Source organism: Micropterus salmoides, unplaced genomic scaffold, assembly GCF_014851395.1.
Source record: "Micropterus salmoides isolate LMB-PRFRI ecotype aquatic unplaced genomic scaffold, ASM1485139v1 Ms_hic_scaffold_4, whole genome shotgun sequence".
In the NCBI taxonomy this organism is placed as follows: Eukaryota; Metazoa; Chordata; class Actinopteri; order Centrarchiformes; family Centrarchidae; genus Micropterus; species Micropterus salmoides.
In genome coordinates, this window is record NW_024043372.1 from 25,378,979 (window position 1) to 25,406,270 (window position 27,292).

General features: G+C 43.8%; 1 protein-coding gene across 4 annotated transcripts in view; it reads right to left on the reverse strand.

Annotated features, from left to right (window-relative positions):
* srgap2 (SLIT-ROBO Rho GTPase activating protein 2) overlaps positions 1-27,292 on the reverse strand; it is a 52,730-nt gene continuing 25,438 nt past the window's right edge. For 2 of the 4 annotated variants that reach the window (XM_038695670.1, XM_038695673.1), the window contains 22 exons: positions 24,340-24,532; positions 18,828-18,990; positions 15,805-15,867; positions 14,169-14,384; positions 13,692-13,820; positions 12,490-12,711; positions 12,230-12,331; positions 11,931-12,128; positions 11,723-11,807; positions 11,216-11,243; positions 10,930-10,960; positions 10,194-10,254; positions 9,855-9,932; positions 9,603-9,737; positions 9,397-9,502; positions 6,753-6,977; positions 5,619-5,698; positions 5,076-5,274; positions 4,090-4,227; positions 3,610-3,826; positions 3,391-3,501; positions 1-3,287 (listed from right to left, as the gene is read on the reverse strand). In XM_038695670.1, coding sequence (XP_038551598.1) covers positions 2,718-3,287; positions 3,391-3,501; positions 3,610-3,826; positions 4,090-4,227; positions 5,076-5,274; positions 5,619-5,698; positions 6,753-6,977; positions 9,397-9,502; positions 9,603-9,737; positions 9,855-9,932; positions 10,194-10,254; positions 10,930-10,960; positions 11,216-11,243; positions 11,723-11,807; positions 11,931-12,128; positions 12,230-12,331; positions 12,490-12,711; positions 13,692-13,820; positions 14,169-14,384; positions 15,805-15,867; positions 18,828-18,990; positions 24,340-24,532 — 3,350 coding nt within the window. In that variant the 3' untranslated portion in view covers positions 1-2,717. Of the gene's footprint in view, positions 3,288-3,390; positions 3,502-3,609; positions 3,827-4,089; positions 4,228-5,075; positions 5,275-5,618; positions 5,699-6,752; positions 6,978-9,396; positions 9,503-9,602; positions 9,738-9,854; positions 9,933-10,193; positions 10,255-10,929; positions 10,961-11,215; positions 11,244-11,722; positions 11,808-11,930; positions 12,129-12,229; positions 12,332-12,489; positions 12,712-13,691; positions 13,821-14,168; positions 14,385-15,804; positions 15,868-18,827; positions 18,991-24,339; positions 24,533-25,493; positions 25,645-27,292 lie in introns of those variants that run through there. The other 2 variants (XM_038695672.1, XM_038695671.1) reach the window with 2 other exon arrangements.

Below are 27,292 nucleotides of genomic sequence, written 5' to 3' on the forward strand. Positions count from 1 at the left end.
AACCTTTATAGCAAGCAATGTTTATTAAAAAAACAGATCTACTACAAGAACTACACATAGAATTATATAAGGCCTATTTGATTAAACTACTATTGCTATTACTGTACAATATTGTACCAAAAAAGAGTGTACCTCTGTAATGTACAACATTGTATATACAAAGTACTTCTGAACACAGGATTCTCCAGTAATACAGAGACAACTATAAATAGATTTGACATTACAGTCTTTTTTTTTTTTTAGTTCTGCTGTTTTCAAATGGACACAAAAATGCATATTTAACAATATTCAATTCCGATAAATCATCCCCACACAGTTAATCCACACGCAAGCCAGGTTGTTCAAGTGCACGATGATTGATTTGGGATCGAAGAGGGTCCCGGCTCCACTTGACAGCACAGCCGGGACAAAATACACCAACCAACCACATGCATGTCTGTATGTATGTACTGTATGTATGAGAATGCGTGTGTGTTGATAAGGGGAGTTCATCTCTCAGAACACACACACATACACATACACACACAGTCACATTCCCTCCAGTTGTCGTGATGAGGTAAGAGCAACACAAATACACCAGGCAATACACAAACAGTACACAGAAATTTAATAAACCTTTTAACGAGTATAATTCATGGTCATAATACCTGGTCGAGAGCATACAGGAATGCAGTATGTGCTGTATTTCTGGGAGAAGGGGAAAGGCGTGATAGAGGGCAATACGAGGACACCTAGGTACACATTTTGTTCAATACTTTTTCAAGAAGGTGAAATACAACAAAAAAAGGCTTTATTCAGTTTACCCTGAATGGTATGTGTCCACTTGTAAAGTCAGTGTTTGCAAAAGTATTCACATATTCCTTAATTCATCATCAGATCTGATTTTGCAAATGCACATATTAGTAAATTATATATATATATATATATATATATATATATATATATATATATATAAATAAAAAAGAACAGTCTAAGTTTAAGTCCTTGGATTTGTGTTTTTCTCGTCCTGTTTCTACTTAAAGCTGGTCTGCCTCTGATGTTGTTCCAGCGGCGACTCAAGATGAGACAACATTTCATGTATCCCTGCAGGCTTTTCATCTGGTCACATGTACACAGTGCATATTTACTGAGCACTAAGGCTGCTGGTACTCAAGAACATGGGAGAGGCATTAAGTCTCCAGCGAGTTGCTGTTGGGTGGTGTCCCTTTATGTTGGGTGGGCAGAGGTGGGGTGAGGTGAGGTGAGGTGCACACACATTCTACATCCACACGTGCTCACACAGGCGAGCACACACCCAGACAGCTACACAGTTCAACATTTTACCATTACAGATTCTGAGCAGTAATAAACAACTGGAACCATTTATTTATTTTTAAATAAAAGCATATGTTGCTTAAGAACGCAGTGGATGAGGTGGTTGGTTGTGCTTCTGTCTAAACACACTCAGGAGGATCCTTAGCTCCATGTTTCCAGTTATCATCATGATTATTAAACATACATACACCTTTAGAATAATAAAACCCCTCTTAACTGATAAGTTTAAAGTATATAGTCAAAAGGAGCAAGCTGTAACTTTGTTTGAAGTCGTCCTGTAGCTGGTACTGCAGATATATAAACTGATGCCAAGCACACCACTGTGGCTGCTGTCTACGGCCCCAGCATGCAAGGAAAACCTGAAAGGCGTTTAGCTGCCACAAAACACCACCACACACACATTTAGAGAAAATGTGTACGTGCACGTGTACAGTCCAACATTACCTATAAAAAGGCTGGGTTTCAGTGGTCCTCTACATACATAACAGAGCTGCAGGAGAGAAGCAGCATAATGCCACAAACTACCAGCTTTCATTATTTTTATTGCTATATTTTTGGATTTAGAATTACTGTTGGCCGTGTTTGAGAGAACACTGGTCCTGCTATGCTCCTGTTGTGGTACTAGTACTGAACAATAATAATAATAATAATAATAATAATAATACAACAACACACCAACATATCAAACACTGGAGGAAGAGATCAAATAAAGCTCTTGATGACATGACTTACACTGATATTTGGCCCAGATTTCTTTCATCATCCAAAAAGTCCACCTTTACCCCCAGTCTTTCACTTCTGAAGCAGCAAGTCAGTGTGTTTCATTTCTACAGAGTGAGAGCTTAGCATTTCACAGTCTATTCTGAGGAATCAAATGCCCCCCTTCCAGTCCGCTAGTCGTGGGTCATTAAAAAGAAAAAAAAAAAAGAAAAAGAAAAAAACCTGTCATGTCTACTATACAAAATGAAACAGTGCTTTTTGTTCCTCACATAGGTATGTATGCAAAGGCAAGTAACACTCTTGCACGCTCACTCAAAGACAATTTCACAACCAAACTAGTGTATGTAAGCTGTAGGTCTCCATCCTGATTCCTGTTCCCTTGTAAAAGATTTTGAAATCCAGTGATCCCTGGAAACTCCTGCAGGCACAGGATAAGAAGGGTCTTTGAAGGGTGTCCACTAATCTACGCCCTGTCATTTGGACCTGTTTTAAGCAGAGCTGCCAGGAGAGGGCAGAAATAACCCTTGACACTCTAAAGGGAACAATGGCATCTTAAATGCTCGCCTGGACACCAAGAAGTGAATGCTACACATGAGTAGTGGGTTAGGTCTTTAAGTGCTTTCTGCACCTGTAAGAATCAAAGAGTTTGTGAGAATTAGTATCGTGGATCAGATAATGGGGTCCTAAGCCGGGCAGGATTTGTCGTTGGACTGGGTTGAGGGTGGAGGAGGAGGGGCATGAGGGAGAGAGTGTGTGTGGCCTGCAAGTGGAGGAGGTGGTGTAGGGGGCACTGTAGAGGTCGGGGAACCCATGGCTGGACTACCAGCTCCTCCTCCGCTTTTTGGGAACACTACTGGCTTGGGCCTTGTTGCAGGGGGACGCAGCTCTCTAAAGGAAGGTACAGACGAGGAGAGGGAGGAGGAGGAGAGAGAGGGGGATGTGGTAGAGGGCAGGGCGCTCCGAGGCTGGCTCTTGGCCGGGCGGAAGGAGGAGGGCACGTCACTGGCGGAGGAGGCGCTGCGTTGCAATGGGTGGGCATGTGAAGAGCCCCCTTCGCTGTCCCGTAACAGACGGGAGTGGAGTGGACTGGAGGGCTCCGAGGCTCCTCCTCCTCCCCCTCCTCCACCACACACACCTTTCAGCTGCTCCAGTGTGTCCAGGACTACGTCAGGGGTGTGTGTATGTTTCGAGGTGCTCTGTCTCTCCAACTTACTGAGCTCACTCAGGGCAGAGCTCATCGTGGCCTCGATGTCCTGCAACATAAGAGGCAGACATAGAAGTATATATAACCTTGTGCATACAAATGCACGAAGTAGCAGATGTGGATTTAAGTGATCCGTGAAACGGGAGCTGTACCTGTGAGCTGTGCTCCACCTGGGCTATGACCTCGGGGTCCAGTGGTCTGTGGTTGCTGAAGCTCTTAGACCGCCCTGCTGTATTTGTCTTGCGTAACTGTGGACTCTCCACCTATATGTTCACAATGGTCTCAATTAAACGCTTGCAGAATTAAACTAAAATAGTCAATTCAATACATTCACTTCATTTGTTGAAGATAAGACTATAGATAGACTTTACCTTGGTCTTAAGAGAGGAGTGGCGAGTGACTGAGTTGAGGATGCTGTGAGCGCTGACGGGTCGTTTGTCTCCTGTTTCTTTCACCAGAGCCCCACCAACAGGAAGAGACGCTGTTCTCACACCTCCTCCCCCTCCGCCGGCTCCTGGACTTGTGCTGTCGCTCTCTGAGCCCCGGAAGGTTCTTCGGATGCTCCCGGACTCGGGACGCTTCCTCAACCTGAATGAGACAAATATTTCATATATATATATATATATTTATTTTTTATTTTTATTTTTTTATTATTTAGTTGTTGTTGTTGTGACTCGGTTCAATGGGTCAGCCAACTCAGGGAAAAAAAGTGTGACAACAACAAAAAAAACAACATATCATAAAGAAGGAAGCAAGAAGATATTTTCCTTTTTATGGTTTGGCCCCAAGTCCATATCAACTGAAAATCTATGATATACTGTAAATAGCCTGTATCTACACAGAAGACACACTTGTTTAGGTTGGCCAGATAGATGTCAGCCACGTGAGCTCCAGTAGGAGAGGCAGCACTGCCTCTAGTAGACACCCTCTCCTCCAGCAGGTCCCTGCTGTCCACATCAGGCTTTGGACTTCCCCTGCCCCCGTCAGTCCTGAAACAATCAAGCAATAGTTTATAAATCATTGCTGTGCCAAGTCAGCACAGAGGAGGAACTGTCTCCCACACTCATACATTTCTTCTGGATGACAAAGCTGACTGAAGTACAACTTTGCTTCCACTTAGCAACTACTGTACATGCTACTGACTCACATCCAAAATAGGTCACGGCAGAAAGACATAAAAGCACAAGCAGTGGTGAAAACTGTGTTGCTGCTGTACTAAATGAATAGTAAACTTGATAAACGTTTTCAAGACTACAAAGTGTTTTATCCAAAAGAAAAGCAACAGCAACTTAAAAAGGGACAATCCAGCACTTGTCAATCTGGGTATTATTCACAAAACTATGTCTATTATGACTATTTTTTCAGTTGGGAAACCTGCGCACCTAAACCATCTTCTCACATGTGCAGTCACTTGGCTAGCATGCACATAGTTGTAAAAAATCTTCACATGTATGTGAACAAACCACTCTGCCCGCATGAACAGAACATGTTGGTTGGCAAGGAAGTTGATCTACTATGATATACTGTTCGCTACATATCTAAGCAGATTAACTTCCTTAGCTACGGGGATTTCCAGCGGACTACTTTCTGTGCTTACTTTTGGTCAGATTAAAGAACAAGTGTAGTTTCTCTTTGACTCTTTGCTGGTTGCCCAGATGGCCAGAGTTTGCAGTTCCCAAAACTCTTAAACAGAAGCGTTGAGTGAAATATTATCATGATCAATATTCACAACAGTCAAAAACACGAGATGAAAACCCAGGATGACAAATACTGTGATTTCATATTCTGTTCCTTACGCAGATATTTGATCAAGACTATTGCCTGGAACACATCTTACATGTCTTGGACCACGATGTACTGGTGTGGCACCAGTCCATCCACTCCGTTATGTTGCCCCTCCCACCAGTCATCAGATGCCCGCTGGTACAGAAGCAGAGATGCACCCTTCTTGAAAGACAGCTCCCGACTAGTCCGGCCGGAGTAGTCGAACCGAGCAATGGCTTCGATTGGGTCGCACTCTGAAACAGCCAAGGAGCCTGAGATTCAGAGGATGGTGGACAGACACAGGAAGTGACAGAGAAGCAGGGAGCAGCAAAAAACGGGAGAGAAAAGAGAGGTGGGAGAGAGGGAAAGCCAGATTAGTGCGTAGCAGGTTAGTGCTGCTATATTTGGTGACCGCACGAATGTTAAAATGGCTGAGAAGTAACAAAGCAGCAGTTAAGAGGTTGCTGGGAGCGGGATGTGAGCTGGTTTAAAAGGTAGGAGCTATAGTAACTGGTGAGAAAAGCAGGAAGAGATCTCATAAACTGATGACATAATATACATACTATACAAGTACATTTATTGCATGTATTCACGTTTGTGTGTGTGTGTTACGCACCATCTTCGCTGTTGTGGCTGACAGAGACTGTGTCAGGCGCTGGCTCTTCCACAAGGGGGGGCTCACAGTGTGGACTGTCGCTAATGTGGACAGAGAGGGCAGATGGGGTTAGACGGCACAACCCCAAATGTCCCAGACTGACAGCACGTGTTGGATGACTCACAGCCTGACCTCATATTCCTCTCTTAAAATCACACACGCTTATACTGTATGCATCACACCACAGCTTAGTGTTCGGATTATAGCCACAATGCAAACTTGTACACTCCTTCAAACAACATTTTTGCTTCAAATGTGTACCGTCTTTTAGGCGCTACAAGACCTAGAGCTATGCATCCAAGGCCGTACTACAAACATTCTCTACACTGCCACCAAGAATGTAGAGGTATCCATACATGACAAAATGTGTCAGAAGATTTCATTATGTGTGTTGATAACTACACTGCCAGGAGTAAGATTCTGGGTAAATAGTAAATGCTTGATTTAGCAATTTATTAATTAATTTTTTTGGCTTAACAGTATTAAAGTTAAATACAGAATCTATATTTAGTCTGAAATCAACCAATTAAAAACCTACTATGTTCGTTTTAATTGTTGAATGTAAACACACACACCCCCTCCTGTTGCTAAAACCATTATTCCCAGAAGAAGTACAGTATTGATTATATGACCTTAATAGTAGCTGTTGCCCTGGGTGCAACAAAGCCCAGCGCGACTTACAGTCTAAACCACTGGCAGTAGTCATAATAACTGGTGCTGAGGCTTGTCATTACAGAAAAATTGAAAGCCGGCCCTGGTGTGCATTGTGTGTGTGTGTGTGTGTGCGCGTGTGTGTGTGTGTGTGTGTGTGTGCGTGCTCATGTTGTGGTCTCGCATGCTGATGTGGTCAGGCGGTTCTTTAATCTCCTGTGTGATGGAGGGTAAGCTGATCCTCGTGGCCCCCTGGCCCTCAGCAGACGGGCTGAGCCCCCCATTGCTCCACGACAGCCCCTAAATCAGACCCCCCCCCCTCTCCTTTCTGGCCTACTCACCATCTCCAAGCCCCCTCTAGTTAGGCAACAACTGGACAAGACATTCCCTGCTGTCCTACTAGCTACATCAATTCACATACACACTCTCGTCCCCGGTCCTCACCAGAATTCATCGCCAACTCCAGGGATGGTGTAGATGGGGCCTGGCAGGTCCTGCACTCCGGGGAAGATGGTGTCATGGTGGATGATGATAGTTTTAATGAGCTCGTTGACGTGGGCCTGGCAAGAGACCTGGTCGTGGCCCTCGGGGACAGACATCAGGGTGGGACCGAAACAGATGGCCAGGTTGTAGGGGTCCATCATGTTCTCCTCGCTGTACTGAGACAAGCTGGGCGGAAGGGAAAGCAGTGTCATCTAGAGGGCATTACCTTATCCTTCTCTCTTAAACATCTATAATATATACAAAAGCGACCGTGCACACAAACAACCATGACATGTCATTTACAGCCGCCATCACCACCTGCTTACGCATAAACTGTGAATGCATAGCTGTGTATGTCTGATTGCACAAGGGCCAACGGTTAACTACCCAAACCTGCATCCATGAATCACTTCATTTGTGGACTGTGGTGATAGGAGATCTGATGATGTGTGTGTTTCAGTGTGTGAGACAAAGCAGGAGCATTGGGGTGACTGTAAATCACTTCAGCAAAAAAAAAAGAAGCTCCCCTACGGTCTCCACATGAGCTATCAGGGACCACTTGAGTTACCCAGGAGTCTCAAATTTCAGGTCTCCCACATCCCATTTATTTTTGTCTTTCACTCCCTTTTGCTACCTCCCCTTACAGAAAGGCTGTATCATGCTTTTTAGGGATTGATTGGACAGCATGGAACGTGTGTCTCTATTAGTTTTGTTATTGAAAAAGCAGTACCTCTGTTAATACACGTTTCTAATCCTTGAAAGGTAACGTTGTATGGATGTTTTTTTTGACAAATGTTTTGTAATTGAGGCACTGTATGTGGGGCTACACAAATAAACTTGACTTGTTCTTTGCACTTTCATTAGGACCTACACTTGACTTCCCACAAAGGTTAAAGGATGTTTAGATTTAGTGTGAGAAGGCCAAATGAAGGACTTTTAACCTTATTATGAAATTACTGACTGTGTACTCAGCTAATGTTAGATTAGAAGAGCTTTAAGGAGGATCCTTAACTGTTGAAAGGCAGTTTATCAGCTTACCTATTTTATAAATTACTGGGCGGGATTCAGGTTGTTTGCTTTTTATGTCAAGTTATGCATCAGTGTGTACTGATCCTGGACACAGGCAGTCTCAGAATGGTAGCACTCGCAGAAGTTTTTTATTTCATAGTGGATTTGTGGATATATATATATATATATCATTATTTCTTTCAAGTTTAAAGGATGATTTTTGCTCCTGAGTGAAAATTGAAGAAACCTTATGGTTAATTATTTGGTTAAACTTTTCTTTATGGTCAGAATGTGACACTTGACAGTGGATCACTTCACAAATCTGGAGGTAGTACAATCAAAATTATTATGATCTAATATCCAACGAAGGTTGAGGTCAAGTGCAACTTCTTCAGAACTGAAGTCTCTTCGATGAGGGACGAAACGTCTTCTAGTATCTTCAACCAAGTCCAGTTGCCCTTGACCTCAACCTTTGTTGGATAACTATGACCTGCATGACTGAGAACCTTCACAGATGATTAGAGATTAGATGATCTAATCTTTTTCAACAAATATGATTAGTAGATGTTTTCTCAGTCCCACCTCCTCAACAAAATAAAATTTTAATAGAAAAGTTAAGTGCTAATTTGTTCATGATTCAAATAAATTAAACCAAATATTTAATGACAATATATTGAACATTTATTATACTGTTATTGAGGAAAATGATATTGCAATAATTATCAAATTATTTTATTGCCCAGCCCTATCACCATTTCAACAGATAGCTCCTTGTAGTTTGTATTTTTATGCTGAAAGACGTTTGGACTATTTAGTGTTCTTTATGTGAGATAATTTAGAAAATCATCACGCCTGAGTGCATATTACACTGATACTTTGACTTGGCAATATCTTTTACTACTGCAGATACCAGTTTTACCAGTATATGTGAATTTCTGACAATCCTTTTACTTATTTTATTTTACAGTTTTATCTTTATTTTATTGTACAGATCTCTATGAACTATGTTCAATGGCAATAAAGCATTCTGATTCTGAATATAAGTATGAAGCTAAAGCTAAAGTGATCTACTTTAGTCTATGTTGATATCACAGTTTGTTTCTTGAGACTGTATCACAGTGGTGTTTAATTCAGTGGTTGTTTCTTCTAGCTTTTGATGTTCAGCTGCCACAATGTCCATCTCAACTTCATCCAACATCTTCCCCACACCAGTGTTCCTCTATACTGATACAGACTGTCCATGTTAAGCACCTATGCTGTCACCATTTCTGAAACTACACCAAACATTTTTTGAATATAGGCCTCTGGCCTGAGGATTTTCTGAAACACAAATATAAAAAGTGGTGACTATGACACCAGTTTTACTGACATTCTGCTAGTTGCAGTTAGTGTTGCCTTTGTAACTATGAATTAGGTTTTTCACCTGTCATGTCATGTTAAAACATTACAGCAATAACTACTAACCTAGAACACATCTCAGCTACATCTACCTATAATCATATTTTTATTTATCAACTAAAAATTTGGGATTTCTCACTTATTTGTTTACTTTGGATTACTGGTGTGTGTTCGTGTGTGTGTGTGTCCTGCTACTCACTGGTATAGGAAGGCGAATAGGTATCTCATAATGATGAGAGTTTTGCCCTGCAGAGATTGCAGAACTTTCTTAATGTGGACTGCCCGCTCCTGGAGGCTCTCCATCGCTAGAAAATGACACAGACCATGACACTCAGGAGACTGCTCACACATTCGAGCACATAAATACACACTTCACACAAACAGACAAAAGGATAAGAGACTTACAGACACAGGATATGAGGTCATGGAAGACTTCCTTAGGGAAGAGGGCGTGGTCCAGTCCTCTAAAGTAGAGCTTCAGGACGCCAGCAATGGAGTCCATGTCGTGGTCATTCTGGTCCCCTGCCAGCGGGTCCTCACCTATATCCGGACAAGAAGACAGAGAGAAGAGGGAGGAGGAGGGAAAATACAATAAAGCACTGGACAAACAAGAGCAGTTTAAAATGCCAATGTTTGCTTGCTGGATGATAATCTTACCTCTCTCAAAGGCATTCTTGATGTCATTAACTTCCACCTGAGAGCCTGACACTCTGAAGATGCCTTCATGCTGCAGACCTACACAGACAAACACACGCAGGGTTGTTAAATGCAAACTGAACCCTTTTTTTCCATTTTCAGGATTTTATAGTTCTGGATATTTAGCATTTTTGTGGTTTAAAGAGGTTACGAGAGGTTTTAAGAGGTTAAAGAAGTTCTGGTAAAATTCCCAGCTTCATATCATCCAGGACCAATCACACTCGACGTGACAACACAACCAATCAGCGTGGCGGAAAAGCTCATGCTAAACCTATCACCTCACCGGAGAATTTCACTCACCATGGCGACTGATGAAGCGGATGCAGCTCTCGACCATCAGAGGAATGGCTTCACCCGAGTCCTAAAACAGAGAGGGGGGGAGAAGAATTACTCCCGCCAGAGGAAGACAAGACAGGAGCCCGGTGTGAAAATAAAACACCGCGCACTTCCTGTCAGGAGGATTTCCGCACACACGTCTGCACATGCACACGCATCGGTGCACACATTTATGTACGGGGGGAAGAGGGTGGGCGCAGTACCTAGCTGTTGCTAGGAGACGGTGATTTTTCCTTTTCCCTTTGTTTGTTTGAGGTTTCCAGAAATCTCCAGGTGGTAAGACCGTGGCATGAACTTTGGACCATGTATGTACCCACTAATATGTGAATCCCATTGTGTTTTTAATATGTTAAAGCCTTGACTTTCACTTGATCTAAATCAATCAATTGATTTCTCTATAAAGTGAGAGCTGATGGCCAAAACACAAGGCACCCACAAGGGGGAGCCACAAACATGAGATTCCCCCAATGGAGGAACTGCTTTTGATCATGTGTTGTTTCACATTGATGACAGTATGCAAACAGATTCATCTTTAGATATAAATGTATAAATTTGTGAATTGGTTATACGTGATAATAACCAAAGTGATGTCAACCTCTAGGTGCAAATACATCCTGTTGGGGGAGGACAGTGTTAAAAACCAAGCTACAGCCGCTCTGAAACAAACATACACAGACGCACACTTAGGACAGATAATTACCTGCTTCCGTACTGACGAGTTTCTCCGTCCACTACACAGAGGGAGAGAAAGAAACAGCACTCTGTCATTATGTCTCCAGAGAAAGTCTATTTATAATCACAACTCTGGCAACGCTCTGTTTGTACACACGGACACATACGCACATGTGTTGAGAATATCTATAAACAGTGACAGGGAAAATAATAACCCTGGCTGCCAAGAAATCAGGCTTAAACACAGCTATGGTATATGTGAGTGTGAGTGTGTGTGTGTGTGTGAGCATATTTCCTTCCTTCACCACACCTACCTGGCAAGGCAACAGTCAGTCTTCTGACCTAAAGGAGGGAGAAACAGGAAGAGGGGGAGGGGAGGAGAGAGAGAGAGAGAGAGAGAGAGAGACAGTTATAGTAGTAGAAGCAGGACACATGAGGAAACCGCTTCAGATGGACTAAAACAGGGAAACAAACTTCCCTCTTAAGCTGTACATGCACAGTTCAGGAAGAGGTTTTCCTCTGCGGAAATGCAGACACGGTCGGCCCCGAGGACAACCCCCCAAACATTTAAACACACAGCTGCATCCACATATGGTCACTGTCACTGTGACCTAGCACTCGACTCACACACAGACACAGCTTGAAGTGTCCCACTAAACCGCTCATCTCTCTGATCTGCTCCCTATTTTGCCTCAGGGCGCAAGACCTTTCCTGAATCCATCTCCCTCAAACTGGAGGGGCTCCACACACACACACACACACACACACACACACAGAGTTTAAAAAGTGTGTATGAAGGACAGTGTGAGAGCCCCACTCACTCTCTCCCAGGGTCTTCTCGATGAGGTCATGCTTGGCCTCCAGCTTGGTGATCAGGTTCCTTCCTTCCAGAAACTCCTTCAGCTTCTAGAACACACAAAAGACACACACATTGGAGTCACACTATGTGCAGACTATGCTCATATATAACTACACTAAAGCTGCAATAATACTCCCTACAAATCATGGATGACCACAACTAGCACTGACCGTGAAGTAAAACTGCTCCGTCTCCTGCTGATTGGCCCGTCGCTTGGCCAGGCTGGGCTTACTGAGATAGGATTCGCTGAAGGTGGACTTGACCGACTCCATGCTGTTGCTGTGGTGGAAGCACTCAGAGACGTCGTAGTCCTCCACTGTCACCATGTCTTGGATGGTGGCCAGGGTGGCCTCCATGGTTTTCTTTACCTGGTGAGAACGGAAGAAAAGAAAAGACACGAAACAAAGGCTGTAACGGAAGATGAACCAGAAGAATGAATAATATAAGAGGAAGCAGAAAGATGGCTGACCTCTTCATTCTCAATCTTGAGTGTGGAGAGGCGTGACTGCAGCTGCTGACACCTCTGGAGCAGCTCGCCTTCCACCGGCTGCTGCGCACACATCACTCCCATCTATACCCGCCCGCACACACAAATAAAGACAGTGGAAAGTGAGACAGTTAACAGCGTCATAAAAACAACCTGATTCTGCCCTTCCCAGTGCGCAGACACTGTATGTATTTATAAAGAAAAGACACTGAATAATAATAACTTGAGCGCTAGAACTGTACCGTGTCTCCCATGTGGGACTGAAAGTCAAAGCGAGCTGGGGGGCAGAAGACGTTGTTGTAGGTCTCCATCAGCTTCTGTTTGTCACCGTTGGGCTCCAAACTTTCTGCGGCTCCATCCAGTGTCTCCAGGCCAGAGTGTTTGGACGCCTCTACGTTCTGTTCTGCAGATAGGTAGGTTCTCAGGGCGCGGTGCAGGCTGGCATGGTATCCTAAGTCACAGCACTGCACACACACAAGAAAACATCCACAAACACTGTTGGTAAAACAAAATGAAGTTGTCACCTTGTGTTGATGTCCACTTTCAACGCTACTACCATAAGCCTATCTGTTATTTTGACTTTCAAGTTTCATCAACATGTATACAGTAATGGCTCCAATATCATCTGACACATGATGTAATTAAATTACTTAATTAAATTCTGCAAAACATTGGTGTGATGCATAATTTGTACATTATCAATAATTTATCAATGTAAAGTTTGTGCGCCTGAAATTTTGTGAATGTTGGATGGATAAATGAAACAACACAAAAAGACAAAATATCCATTGTAGCTTTGCTTGGAGAAATGTTCACTTCTTCAGGAAGGTTGGACACAGTTGGTATCTCCATATTTTCCTCAGCAGTACACCCTTACTCACTGTCATTGTCTCATCGCATCTTCTCCATCTGGCTATGGCTGCCAGGCTGGTCTGAAGCAAATTGGTCTAAAACCTAAACTTTTTCGATGTAGAATCTATAACAGATACAATTCATCGTACATTGAACTGATATAGTGAGCACCACTGACCCTGTGTCAGTGGCATCAATCAGGGTGAGAGAACAAACACCTGCTGCTGACTGGTCTATCAGTCCAAGAAGCGGTGTGTGTGTGTGTTTTCATCCGGCAGTAAACTAACTGCTTCCATGCTATGTAGATTTTGGCCACGGGCTGTCTATGGAAGAGGGGGGGGGGGCACATCACTCTGATGTGAGGAGTGTGGGAAGCAAAGACATGACATGAAAACAGAAGACATGCAGAGAGGGTGACCAGTCTACTGCCTTCATTAGGAGCACTGAAGCTAATGCAAAGAGACTGGCCGAGGGGCAACCACTGGCTAGAACAAAAGGACACTAGTACACACACACACACACACACACACACACAGTCTACAAATATGTCAGCTGCTCCCATGGAGTGACAGAGTTTTGTGTTTGTACTCACGTCAATGATGTCGGAGAGGTCGTGGATGTAATATTTGAAGACACAGCTGTTGGTGGCCTCAAGAGCTAGCAGGTACTCATTCCTGGCTTTGATGGCCTTCAGCCTGTTCTCTGTGTACTTAGCTTGCCTCTGAAACCAGATTTTCAAAAAAAAGGAAAGAAATCAGGCAAGAAGGAAAGAAGAAAGGTAATGACAGGTAGAGAGGGAGAGAGAGGGAAGGGAAAAGATAATAGGTGTTAGAGTGAAACGCCTCAGTATTGATTATGGATAATAAGAAGTGGAGAACCATGTTGCTGTGACAGGCCCCATCTGTAGCAGACAATGTTAGCAATAAGCCAGTCGTGCACTCATAAATCATTCATGAGACACACATCGTAAGTCAGTGAGACAACAGGTGGAGCACTCTGAAACAGCTTTCCTCTCTCTACTCGTTGCCCTCCATTTCCTCTCCCCCCCGGCCGGCCCGGCCTCGCTCACCTTCTCCTTCATCTTTTCGATTTTTTTGACACTGGAGCGCCGGACGGGTTTCTCGTCGCTCTTGATACTGGCCAAGGTATCGGGGGAGCGCGGCGTCTGTCGGTCGTCTTGTCGGACGGAGCGCCCCATCTGCTTTTCCTCCTGCTTCTCCGCCTCCTTCAGCTTGGACTCGGCATTGATACTGTCAGTGTTGTACATGTGGTACGTCTTCATCACCTAGGAACAAGGGTTGAGATTTGTAGGCAAACATGAGCGTGTGCTTTTCACCCACCAGTGTACTTTGGTTTTTGGCTCTGGCTCAAAAGTGGGATTATGCCAGTCAGCATATTGAGGAGCGCAGAGCATTGAGACTCGATGCACAAACAGCACAAAGGTTTTTTGGAATGAACCTCCAGCGCTGGCATTCCAAAATACTGCAGTGAATGAGTCACACAACCAGCCTCCTCTACTGTACAACACCAGTGTGCGAGTGCAGCGTCAGCCTTATTTCAGTGACTACCACCAGAGTCCTCATTATACTGCTCAAAACCCTTCCACAACACTGCAGACAGTCACACTGCCCTGTCTGTGTGTATGCATGAGCATGTGCGTGTCACTCAAACCAGATCTATTTCTATCTCTTACTATATACTATAATTACAGCACAAGACCTGCTTTTATGGGCCTGGCTGAGCTGAAGCTATACAGTTGCCTGCCCACACCCACACACACACAGACAGTGAAACACACTCTGATTGCCTCAGTCCTTTTGGCAGTACCATGGACATGTGTAACCAGACGCTATGATGCCCCGGACAGAGTGAGAAGACCAAAACAACAGACAGTGATGATGTCTGAAATATCAATTATTAAATCTGTCCTATTAGTAAGGATGTAAACAGTGTGGCCAGGCTAGGGGCTCTGTCAGGCTGTACTTAAGGACAGCAGTGCTTTGAGGTAAATGCTAATGTCAGCCAGCATGCTAACACTATGACAATGCTAACACACTGATGTTTAGCAGGTATATTGTTTCCTTTGATCATCGTGACGTAGTTTAGTGTGTTAGCATGCTAACATTTGCTAATTAGCCTTAAACACAAAGTAAAGCTGAGGATAAATGGTCTGTCATTCGTTTTTTGGGGTTGTTGGGTCATAAACCAAAGTGTTCTGACGTGATGGTGGCGCTAACTGAAAACTTGTTCATCTTAAGAGACGCTTAAGGTATGTACCAAATTTCATGGCAATCCATCCAATAGTTACTAATAATTTAATTTAAAACCATAAATGTCAACCTGCTGGTGGTGGAGCTACAGGAAAAGACAGGTAATCACAAAACCCATTGTGCTTTATCGTCCACAGATCATGATTTTTTTACACAACTCCATGGGAATCCATCCAATAGTTATTGTAGAGATATTTCAGTCTGAGCCGTCTCTAGTGTGTTATAACCAAGTTGACTCCTTACTCTCAATGTCATGTTTTTGTATTGTCTGTTAGTCAGTTCGTGTTATATTAGTAAAGTACTTTGAATCTTTGGTTTTGAAATATGCTGTTAAATAAATGTGATAAGCACTTTTATAAAAGCTGTTTTTAGCTTCCCACAACACATCATTATGGATCCACATATTGTGATTGCAACGTCAGTGATTTCACTTACCGTGTAGAGCTCATTAAGAACTTTCATCAGGTCCTCTTGCAGCTGTACACCGACCTCTTTGCTCTGAAGAGACCGAGAGAAAAAGACAGATTCATATGAATGAAGAGCCCTAACCATTAGCTCAGTCATTACTTGGCAGCTTCTACCATCTGTCCATCCACCTGGTCATCTCTCAGTCAACTGATGACACCCATACCCACTGAGTCAGGTGGTCAACCGACTGCCCCATTATCAATCAAGACTACATTATCTGGCAAAAGAGGAGCGGAGGAATCGCTACAGTCCAGATGAATGAGCAAGGCAGTAATGGACTTGATAGACAGAGGGGGCAGGAGGACAACAGAGCTGAAGACAGAGGGCAAGATTACAAAGTTGCAAAAGATAACAAAAGAGACAAAAGAGGAAGGACAGGGAGTAATACAGGCACTACCATTCTGACACAACTGCCAGGAACTGCTAGTGACTGATGACTTCACAGCAACCCACAGATCAGTAGACTCCACACACATACACACATATACACAACAGCCTCCTCTTATACTTATGCATAAATATGTTGGGACCCTCCCCAACCACTTAGACACCGGTCACACTGGGGTTTCACACAAAGAGAGACAAAAACTAGCTACAAAAGGAACCTGATGTGTGCACACAGATTCACACGTACACGCATAAAATTTAAATAACAGAAAGGTAAGAGAGAGCGGGGGCACAAGCATGGGGGAAAGTAAAGAAGGAAAGGGAAAAAAACAGTTAAGGAATGCAGAATGAAAGCAAGAACAGATTTCGCCAGCACATGTTGAGCATCTGTCTTCTCCTGGAAGAGGGCACAGAAGGGGGGTGGCTGTGGGTGTAGCGGGGGGTGCAGAGGTGAGCTGGTAAAAAAGTAGAGGGTAGTAGGTTGTCTTATGAAATAGAAAGGTGAAGAAATGGAAGGAGAAGTGAGGGAGAAGAAGCTGTTTACATGCTGACAGAGAGAGAGCAGTGGGAGGGTAATGGAGTAAGAAAAACGTAATTATTCATCTGTTTGGGAGAATCACTGAGAGTAGAAAGGTCAGGAACAGAGGGGTAACATGCTGCAAAGGGAGGAGGCGACGGGGAAGAGATTTAGGGAGGCGTGGCAGACGGATGCTCCACTCTCACTCTTTAAAGTGCTGTCGGAGGCGCACATCGGGTGACAACCAGTCAGACCACATCCAATCAAAAAGCCATCAGCCATGGTTGAGCCCTCCTATCTATCAACTGTGGATCATGACCTTTGGACTTCTCATCTTGCCTGTGGTCGTCCGTCTGGCTCAGCAAGACCGCAACAGAAACTGGCAACTATTCATTAGCTCTGATGTCTGTGGTCCAGGTTGAAGCTGTGTGTACTCATTAATACTGTTTGACTCATTAGTGTTTTCTCTCCAACAGTGACCAGATCTCATACACACTCCCGCTGCGCTAACAGTATCACTGTGCATTACTTTCCACACTGACTGAGATGAATGTGTTTGACTTCTCTAATATGGTGTTCGTCTCCATGAGCTGTGTGTGTGTGTGTGTGTGTGTGTGCGCACACTGTGTGTGTCATGGCCCCTGGCACTACTGGTATTCATGCCACTGACTGGAAATGTTATAAATGAACTAATTATCTACTTAATTGGCCATCAGAGCATTCTCTGTGTGTATGTGTGCATACTGTTTATGACCCAGACATGATGGAAGCAACCCTCATGCCAAAGAACAACCAGCGTGATAAAACAGAAATCAGTGTTCATAACTGAACCAAGAGGGAAAGGAAAAATAGCAGAGAAAGTGTGTGGGTTTTTTTGTACTGGTGTATCAAACAGGCAGAAAAATTAGGGTGGAGGTGTGTGTTCTGTGTGCCTGCGATCAGACTGTAAATGTAATTCAAAGACAACCTATCAGGTCGGAAATCAGCAGTTTCTGCCATGACATTCCAGACACAGACTGCTTCACTGCGCCTTCCACTCACACACACACACACACTTATCTTACTATACTTGTGAGCGCTTTCCACTGACTACATTCTTTCTTACACCCCCTATGCTTATGTTAAACTTAACCCTTTCATATTTTAACCTAAACCCAGTTCTAATTCTTAAATCCAGACTGAAGCGCTCAACAAAAAAGGATGCATGCAAATCAAAACATGAACACATCGCTCTGAAACCCAAGCGTTTAAGGTACAGTAGATCAGGAGGTAAAAGAACACACACACATTAAATGGCCTGCTTCAATCTCAGTGTGATGCACTGACCCTCTCAACTTGTGTATTTACTCTAACATGTACAGCCTGGAGATGAACCACTGTCTCTCAGGGGAGGACTCAGCCTTGGTATTTGCTCTACAAGGTCACAGTAAGCTCTGATCTCCAGGGTGACCCCCCCCTGTTCTTTCTGTTCTTCCTCCACATCTCCTCTTTCCCACCATCACTCTGCCTCATCTCTTTTTTACCCTCCTCAGACTAGCAAGGAAGACATCAGAGGAGACAAGAATGAGGGTACTGTATGAGCCACAGACAACAAAAAAACCTCCTGGCCGGAGGTTCAGTTGACTTGCTGTCAGTCAGTAAATCAGCCAAGGCAGAAAACAGATGCTGGAGAGACGGATGGAGAGGGCAAAAATATGACATGAATTCAGAACTGAGATTATAGTTACTACTGAGACATATGAAATCACACAATTCAAACAATAATTTCAATGGATACTGGACCCTCAACAGGTGCTCAAAACATTAACTAGAATTAGTTATTTTAAAGGACACACACTTCATCAAACTTACACCTCACCCAACGGCTCAATAGCCATGTATTCTAAAATGTGAGTTGATATCAGGTGCTTAAAAATCTAGCTCAAGGTGTGTTTCATATCATTATACTGTATTTACCAACACATACATCTCATTTGATTGTAACGATGCAGATTGGCCCCGAGGAGCAGGTAGCAAAAACAAAGACTTTGGAAGAGGTGTGATCCACAATCCTGCCGTGTCCTGTGTGTGCTTGAGTGTGTGTTACCTTCTTGAAGAGGCGTCCTGAGTCCTCGCTGATCTGCGCGAAGCGGGGGATGATGTTGTTGAGGTAGAGGTCGGACAGAGTGGCGTGGTCGCGGCTCTCCCTCTTCACCTGAAGCAGCAACAGGTTCCAGCAGTTCACTGGGGATAAAATGCTCTGCTCCTTCCTACAAACAGAGAAACAGAGAGTCTTAACATGTATTCAAGGACCTCCAGCCATCTTTTTAGATAAATGACTAGCATTAAGTCTCTTTCATCTTCTAATTACCGCCTTTTCATCCCACTGATGGATGCGCACACACATATACACAGGTCTACTTTATGTAAAATATAGACAGGTGTAAAAGACATAGACAAAAAAAACCCCTCTCCACCCACTGTTTTCACAAAGATGAGACAAGGCATTGAGATGAAAAAGACAGTAAGGGAGGGAACAAGGCGGCTGTTCTATGTCTCTCTCTTACACACACACACACACACACACACACACACACACACACACAGTGAGTCAGCCCAAACAGGGGATTCAGCCAGGGTACAAAACCCAGCAGGGAGAGGTAAGACTCCCCCCAGAAGCACAGCTGTCGCAGAAAGGAATAAGAGAAAAAGGAGAGAGAGAAGCAAAAAAGAGACACAAAGAGAGAGATTTAAAGACTGGAATGACTTCACTAATAGTCTAATAGCTCAATACTGTTTCATTGTCTTTGCTTCAAGTGCCCATAAAGCCGTTAAAGCAAGGCTGTCAATGCCCTGCTTACATGACAACACTACCCCTTTCAGAGCGTGTGAATAAACAAAGTATGTGTGGCTGTGTGTGTGCGCGCACGCGTGCATGTGTACAGTATGTTTTATAGATGATCCATGGATGATCTAGTGGGCAAAATGGATTATGAGTGAGTGTAAGTGGATGAAAGAAGGCCTTTAAAAGCAGCTTTAACTGGGTAGAAACAGCAAAGAGCTGCAAGGCATTTACATCTCACACACACACACACACTCTAGATAGGGGTCAGAAAAAGTAGAGCAGTGACCCAAAGCACAGACATGACAGACAAAGTCTTTGACAGAGGGGTATAGGGTGGGGGTGGTGTCCATGGGGTGGTGAGCGTCTTTGTGTGGGAAAGTAGGGTCTGATGAGATGAGTCTATGACTCATCTCATCAGACCCTAGTGATGTGATATGTTAGTACCGACTGTCACTGGTCAGATGACTAATGGAGTGTAACAACAATAACAAGTTCAAGGAAAACTACCTACACAATTATTATAAAGCCCAAACACTGAAACTCTCCATGCTAAACTTGAGCAATGGTCACATGGACACACGTTTGTTTGTATCACATTCTGCTTCAACATTTCTCTGCTGTCTGTTTTCTTTCCGGCGCGTCTGTCTTCACTGGTTGCACAACATTTTTCTCCACCGAAACAGGGCCACAGTTCCTCTATTTGCTCAAGCAACCGTCCTCTCCGCCTCCATGTGACATGTCACCCTCAGCCCACCAGTGATCACCATGGTAATGGCACCGCAACACTGGGTGAAATATCACCTAACCCTCTCTGACCCTCAGCTAGGTAAACACTGAAATGTCACTGGCCCTTCGAAGGTCACATGGTCACAACATAGTTAAGTCCTCAGGTCAGGTGCTGCCAGTGACTCACTCTGGAGGGAAAATGCTAAATGGTCATTTACATTCAGGATCAAAACGCATAGCATTAAACAGGGCGTCACTGCTGGCAGTTTTTGGGAAGTGACCCAAATTGAACAGTTAAAAACTCTAAAGACCAAGTCCAACCTCTCTGTCGAGGCAACAGGCTGCTGAGACACTTGTTGTTTGAACAAGACTATAATTTGATTAACAAAAGGCTGCATGAAGAAACCAGTCTGGCTGCACAAAATAGACACACAATGTCACAATGTAGAACTAGAACTATCAGAGATGGTATAATATTGTTATTTATGATCTTTTTTATATTTTCCATAGTGGGACATGAATTCATTTATTCCTAGTTTGCTGAATTATTGAACAAAACGTCATTAGAGTTGCAGTAATATTATGACATTTTATCAGTATTGATTGGGATGGGTATCAATGAGCTCAAGCCCAGTTCAAATGCTGATATTCTCTATCGATTCTGGTTCTTGTGGCATCTGGGTTACAAATCCTACCACAGCATTTTAATAATAACAATAACCAAAGTATATCAATAGAAAGCAGCCTTTGTTTTCATTTGGTTTAGGGTGCCATGACACAGCAGTTTATTGTTAAAATGTGGGGTATTTTATGATTCTTTTGTCATAAATGCCCAAGTTAAACATTCACTTTTGTAAATTTGTTTTTACTTGAGTCGGTACCTTTGGCTAATTCTCGGGCAGTATAATTGTGACTGGGGGGACATACAAAATGCTGTATTCTATACCACGCTGCAGGACATGCTGAGCTATATTAGACAGACTTCCTCCCTGCATGGGATTATTTTCACACAGTGATTGTAATTTGTTGTATTAATACAGTCTTGAGTGAAGTTTGTGCTCATCGAGTTCTCCCTCTGGTCCGTCACACAGCAAACTTGGAACCCACCACCTATCGTCTGACAACGATTTAGCCTCTGGGGGCAATGGGCCAATGTTTTGGGGCTTCTGATGTAGCCGGTTAATATCCGGATAACGGATATCCAGGCCAAGACTTCCTCCTCCGTGCGCCGGTCATTGTTTATAGTCCGATTAGCAATCTCGGAACCTCTTTTGCGCTTTGCACAGACAGTTCACCTGCATGCAACCAAAGCCAACATTTTGGCCCTCTCCTATAGACATAGTAAATGAAACAAGTGTGTTGATGCATGTGAAAACAAAGATCGGACTAAACTTTGCTTTCATATATTTCTAAGTCGAATCAAAAAGGATGTTGTCTAATGAATCTGCTATGATACGTGATTTTGTTTTTTCCAGAACCATTAACAATGTAAATAGACAGAGAGGGAGAGAAGAAACATTATGAAGTAGATTCAAACAAATACAGCCACAATAGATGCAAAACAGCAAATGCTCTGTCCATGTGCAGTCATACGACCATGTGATCTTTAGAATCAGATCCCAAAAACCACATTGAATTAATATGTCGCTGTGGCAAGGGGTTGTATAAGGGGCTGCAGCTTATTAACAGTGAAATTGGCCTAATATTTAGCATAAGGATAGGCTTTGAATCAGTGTGCAACTTGTGAGGGCTTCTCCATGTGACCAATCAGCCCGTCAGCCTCAGGGCACACACAGACAACCACACATAAACTGACACGCACAATACACTTAAACCGTGTAACCCCCCACCACTGCTGTATGCAGTCTGCCAAATAGCAGGAATACCAGGGGTCTCCATGGGATCAACACACACACACACACGGCTTGGAGTACCATCAACGCCTGGCTGTACAGAGAAACAAACACACACACACACACACACACACACACACACACACACACACCTTCATTCAGACACATAAAAATACACATGCATAACTGGAAAAAATTGCTGAAATTCCAGCATGGCACCCGGACTGAGCAGCAGCAGATGCAGAGAGACTGTTACACAGATGCTGGGTATAGAAAAATTTTTTTTCTTGCCCTATGATATATTGATAGACTATGGCAGACCGGCTGAAGCCGCTGCAGTAGCCCTGCTCAACTACATTTTATTCTCTGTCCTTTTCCTCTGCTCTTCTTCCTTCCCCCAATATGCAACGCAGGGAAACACACACTCTGCAACTGCCTCAGTATTGATCTGAGCTGCAGGGTGTGTGTGTGTTGGGAGTATGTCCTCTTGGTTGGAATTGGGTTTCGTTTAGAAGCCCTATCGATCCCTTTTAGTCTGTGACTGTGCGGTTGTGTGTGTGCCCGAGAGAGAGAGAGAGAGAGAGAGAGAGAGAGAGAGAGAGAGAGAGAGAGAGAGAGAGAGAGAGAGAGAGAGAGAGAGAGAGAGAGAGAGAGGAGAGAGAGAGGAGAGAGAGAGAGAGAGAGAGAGAGAGAGAGAGAGAGAGAGAGCATGGATGTGGGTTTGCCCCCAGCAGAGAAATAAATGTTTCTGGAAAAGTGCACAATGTGTAATAAAACAGAACAAGAACAGAACATGGAGAGAAAAAGAGGAAGGTGGCTGTAAAGAGTCCTTCTCAACAGTTTTGGTAATTTTGGAAAATCCAGTCTATTAAAAGGTCAGCAGAGTTTCCCTTTACAGCAAAGGATTACCAAAAACAGAGAATACTGTGTAAATAAAATTTAATATATCCTAATTGTCCTCTTAGAAACAAATGAATTAATTCTCTTAGCAAATTCATTTATGAACAAGCAATACAACAAATGCTACGCCTGGGTAACCATAACGAAATGATACATTAGGGGCCTACTTATTGATTTCTGATTTGGTTCACTGATGGATGAATTCACATCAAGTAGTATTTTACACAAACACATTGATTCTTTGTTTTTTTTTCTAAGTTTATTTGATAGGGACAGATGCTATAAACATAGAGAATTGTACAACAATTTTCCAATGCATAGCAGCACAGCATTTATAGCTACTGCTAATTTCCAATGCCCGTTCCTAGAAGGGCTTTTAATAAAATTCTTCAAATCAGAGTGATGGGCTTATTATCATTATTTAAAAGAGTAGGGTTATGATTAGACAGCAGTTCAGTGAATCCTTCCCCACAGGGAAACAGACCGCTCGCTCCCACCAAGAACCGCTAGATAAATTATATAACAACGCATCCCACTGCTAAAACTAAGGAGCTCCAGTGTGTATTTGTATGCTTATGTATCAATGAGGGAATGAGACAGAGAGACAGAGAGAGAGACAGAGAGAGAGAGAGAGACAGAGAGAGAGACAGAGAGACAGAGAGACAGAGAGGGAGAGAGAGACAGAGAGAGAGACAGAGAGAGACAGAGAGACAGAGAGGGAGAGAGAGACAGAGAGGGAGAGAGAGACAGAGAGGGAGAGAGAGACAGAGAGAGAGAGAGAGACAGAGAGACAGAGAGAGAGAGAGAGAGAGAGAGACAGAGAAAGACAGAGAGAGACAGAGAGAGAGCAAGATCGACTATCCCCGTTTGGCCAAGGTTACACACAGCAAGACACTGCAAAACAGTCAGAGCAAAAAATCACCACCTGGCCATTTCTGGCAAAATGCACAGATACACACAGACACACACAAACTCACAGGACTCAATGATGACAGGAATTAGTATCCTAATGAAATGTATAAGCGATGAATCAGTTGGGGTTTCATTAGATCAAACTAAGAAGCAGTGAATGATGTAAGACATATTTTGCTAGTCTCTACTTCTTTCTCATGGAAGGAAGTCATCAATCTATACCGTTTACAAATAAACATTTTTTAAAATCTTTTCATCTCACTTGGAATACTTAAATGGGAAGAGTGTTAGTTGTAAAAGGCACTTTGAACTAAACAAATAAAATCAATGCAGCATCAGTGTGTCGGTGCTTTGTGTGAGTGAGCAGCGTGAGTGTCCCATACTTGAGCAGATGGTCCTTGGTACTACGTGTCTTGGTGAGGAACCTCTCTGCCAGCTTCTCAAGGTTGCGGCTGTAGTCCACCTCAATCTCTGCCTTCTTTCTGAAGAAGTCTTGCAGGTCCTGCAGCAGCTGCACCCTCAGCTCACACTGCTGGTCCAGACACTTCAGCTGCTCCACCAGCTGGGCACGGATCTCTGCCGGGATGAAGGGAAGAGGAGGGACAGAGAGACAGAGATGAGTTTAACGTCTTAGTTAACTTAATTATGCCCGCCACAGTCCAGGTGAAGCCACAGAAGACAGCCTACACAGGATGTTTGTTACTCCGCACTACAAATCAAAAGGCCTCTTTTACTCTAAAAAAAAAAAAAAAAAAAAAAGTTAACTGCACGCAATTATCCACACAACTGGGGAGCAAGCTGCATACATTACTGTTGACAGTGCAGAGCTATCATTAAGATGCGTGCCGCAACAATGTGTTAGACGTTAAAAGTCTAAAGCCATTTCCTCTTTACATCTGATGTGGATGGAGCCCATCTAGAATCAAACACCTGGCCGAGCCCCGACACATCAGCCTGGAGCCTTGGCTGAAATCCACTCCGGCCAAACCGTTAAGCACAGACTTGCTATGCATGTGTGTACATCTTCATTTGTGTGTGTGCGCGATCAGATAACCTCTTCCACACACAAAGATCTCCAGAGGCAGTCATTTATCCCCGCTTATCACTTTTCATTTTCCTCCTGCCTGCTTCCCCTCTCCCTCCTCCGTGCTGCTCTCCAGTCTGGCCTCAAATTAATAGAGTGCACTCAGTGCAGACACACTCAGTAACCACATTCAATCACCAGCTACAAAAAGGTCCTCTGAGGAGTACTGCCCACTGCAGTTATAGATATGGACACGCAAAGTGTCCAGAGCAACACTTGCACACATATACACACCCTCAAGGACACACAAACACACGATGATAAGCTGGATCAGTGTTGACAGCTGACAGATTAATGCTATGCTCTCATAGCTGCCTGCCAACGCAGAGTAGGCTGCGCATGCATCCTTTTAAAGAGTTAAGAAACAACACACACACACACACACACACACACACACCTCCAATACCCAGTGTGTGCAACTACATCATGGGCAGTCTACCACAGCTGTCCTACCTTTACAACGGTGGCTGAAAATAAAGCGGATGGCTTTGGCCTCCATCCTGGCTTCAGTATAGACTCCCCTCACATACGAAGTAGATCAAAATACACACACACAAACACACACACACACACACACTCTCGCAGGCAGGCAGAGATCCAGCTATGCGCCTGTCCGACAGTGACTGTTGATGCTGCCTTTGTGTTTAACAGCTGAGAGTGCAGTTTCTCTTTACCACAAAGAGAAGTGGGATATCTAAATTTGTCTGTGACCATCCCGCTCCTCCCCCTGTCTCACGCGTATGTCTCTCCCTCTCCTGTCAACACAGACCTAAACACTGTGCCACTAGCCAGCGGCTGTGTCCACTCACAGTTATTCTTCACTGATTAAAAGGCCAAAACGTGGGAGTTTTGTGGCATCAAGACACTACGGCGCATACGCTCACACAGACAACATATAAATGCATACTTACACCATGTGTCTGTGCTAATGACATGGTGTGAATATTTGCTTTGACAACATGTGGTATTGACTTGTGGCCTGTGTGTGTGTGTGTGTGTGTGTGTGTGTAATTTCATCATCGCACAGAGCTGTCAATGATGGGGGATGAGTCACTCTCCCGCCCCTCAAGGCTGCGACACATATCCTTGAGATGGCGGCCTTGTAATTAGCCGACCCAACACAACAGCACACATCACATGCATAAACACCTCTGCTGAAAACAAGCGCTCCCACCCATAAGGAGCATTAGAAGGTGAAAGAAAGAATGCTAATGCACAGAGGGGTAGCTCGAGAGATAAAGTGACATCACTCGCATGAGACCCCCGTGTTTAGAAAGCAGGTTTAATGGAGGTAAAATTTATTTAATAGGGAGGTCATGCCCTCTGCCCCAAAACCCCTCTCGGGCCCCTAACAGTCACATTAGGATGAAGAGTGACTCTGACAGCATGCTCCATTTACAAAATACAGGTCTGAGTGACTCAGCCAAAGCTAACCCTCAGCTCTCCACACTATATCTTGTTGATACTGGCTGCTAAGCTGAATTTCCCCAAGGGTTTTTTTAATAATAAAAAAAAATCTTTATCCATCTAGACGCTGTTCTCGCCAACCGAGAGACGGGGGGCTTGGTACAGCAAAAAAGGGAGAAGATGCTGTCAGAAAAGATTGATGACGGTCTTCCTTCGGTTCTCATCCCTCTGTAACGGTCATCAACCCCTTGAGCCAGTAAGAAGTGGGATGTGAACTGGAATTTGACAACTCTGCGCCCCCCCTCTAGACAGCCCCGTCACATTTTCCAGGCAGATGAGAGCAGGTCTTGTAATCGGGCTCTGGGATTCTACTTTACTGATGCTCTCCTTTCTCTCCTCCTTCCTCCTCCTCCTCTGTCTGTAGTGCTGAGGGCTGTCTGGCTCTGTCTGCACAAGCCTTGTTCATACACTTTTCACTTTGTTCACCAGTGCCACCAACACCCCAACAAAACACAAAACTATTTAGAAACTAAGGACATGGTTGCTAACCTTTGATGCAGTCCATAACAACCTGTCCAAATACAAAGGTCACTCCCTCCCTCCTGAGTGGCAAACCATAACAGTCAACATTTGCCTGCGTTATATTAACCAGGTATCTACCCCTTCATTCTTTGTTTTAGTGTAATGTTTTTTTGATAGATAGATAGATAGATAGACAGATAGACAGATAGATAGATAGACAGATAGACACACACATACTCACACACACACACACACACACAGCTATATACATTTTGTGTTACAAATGTCTATGTCTGCCCATAATTCAACATCCACAGACAGTG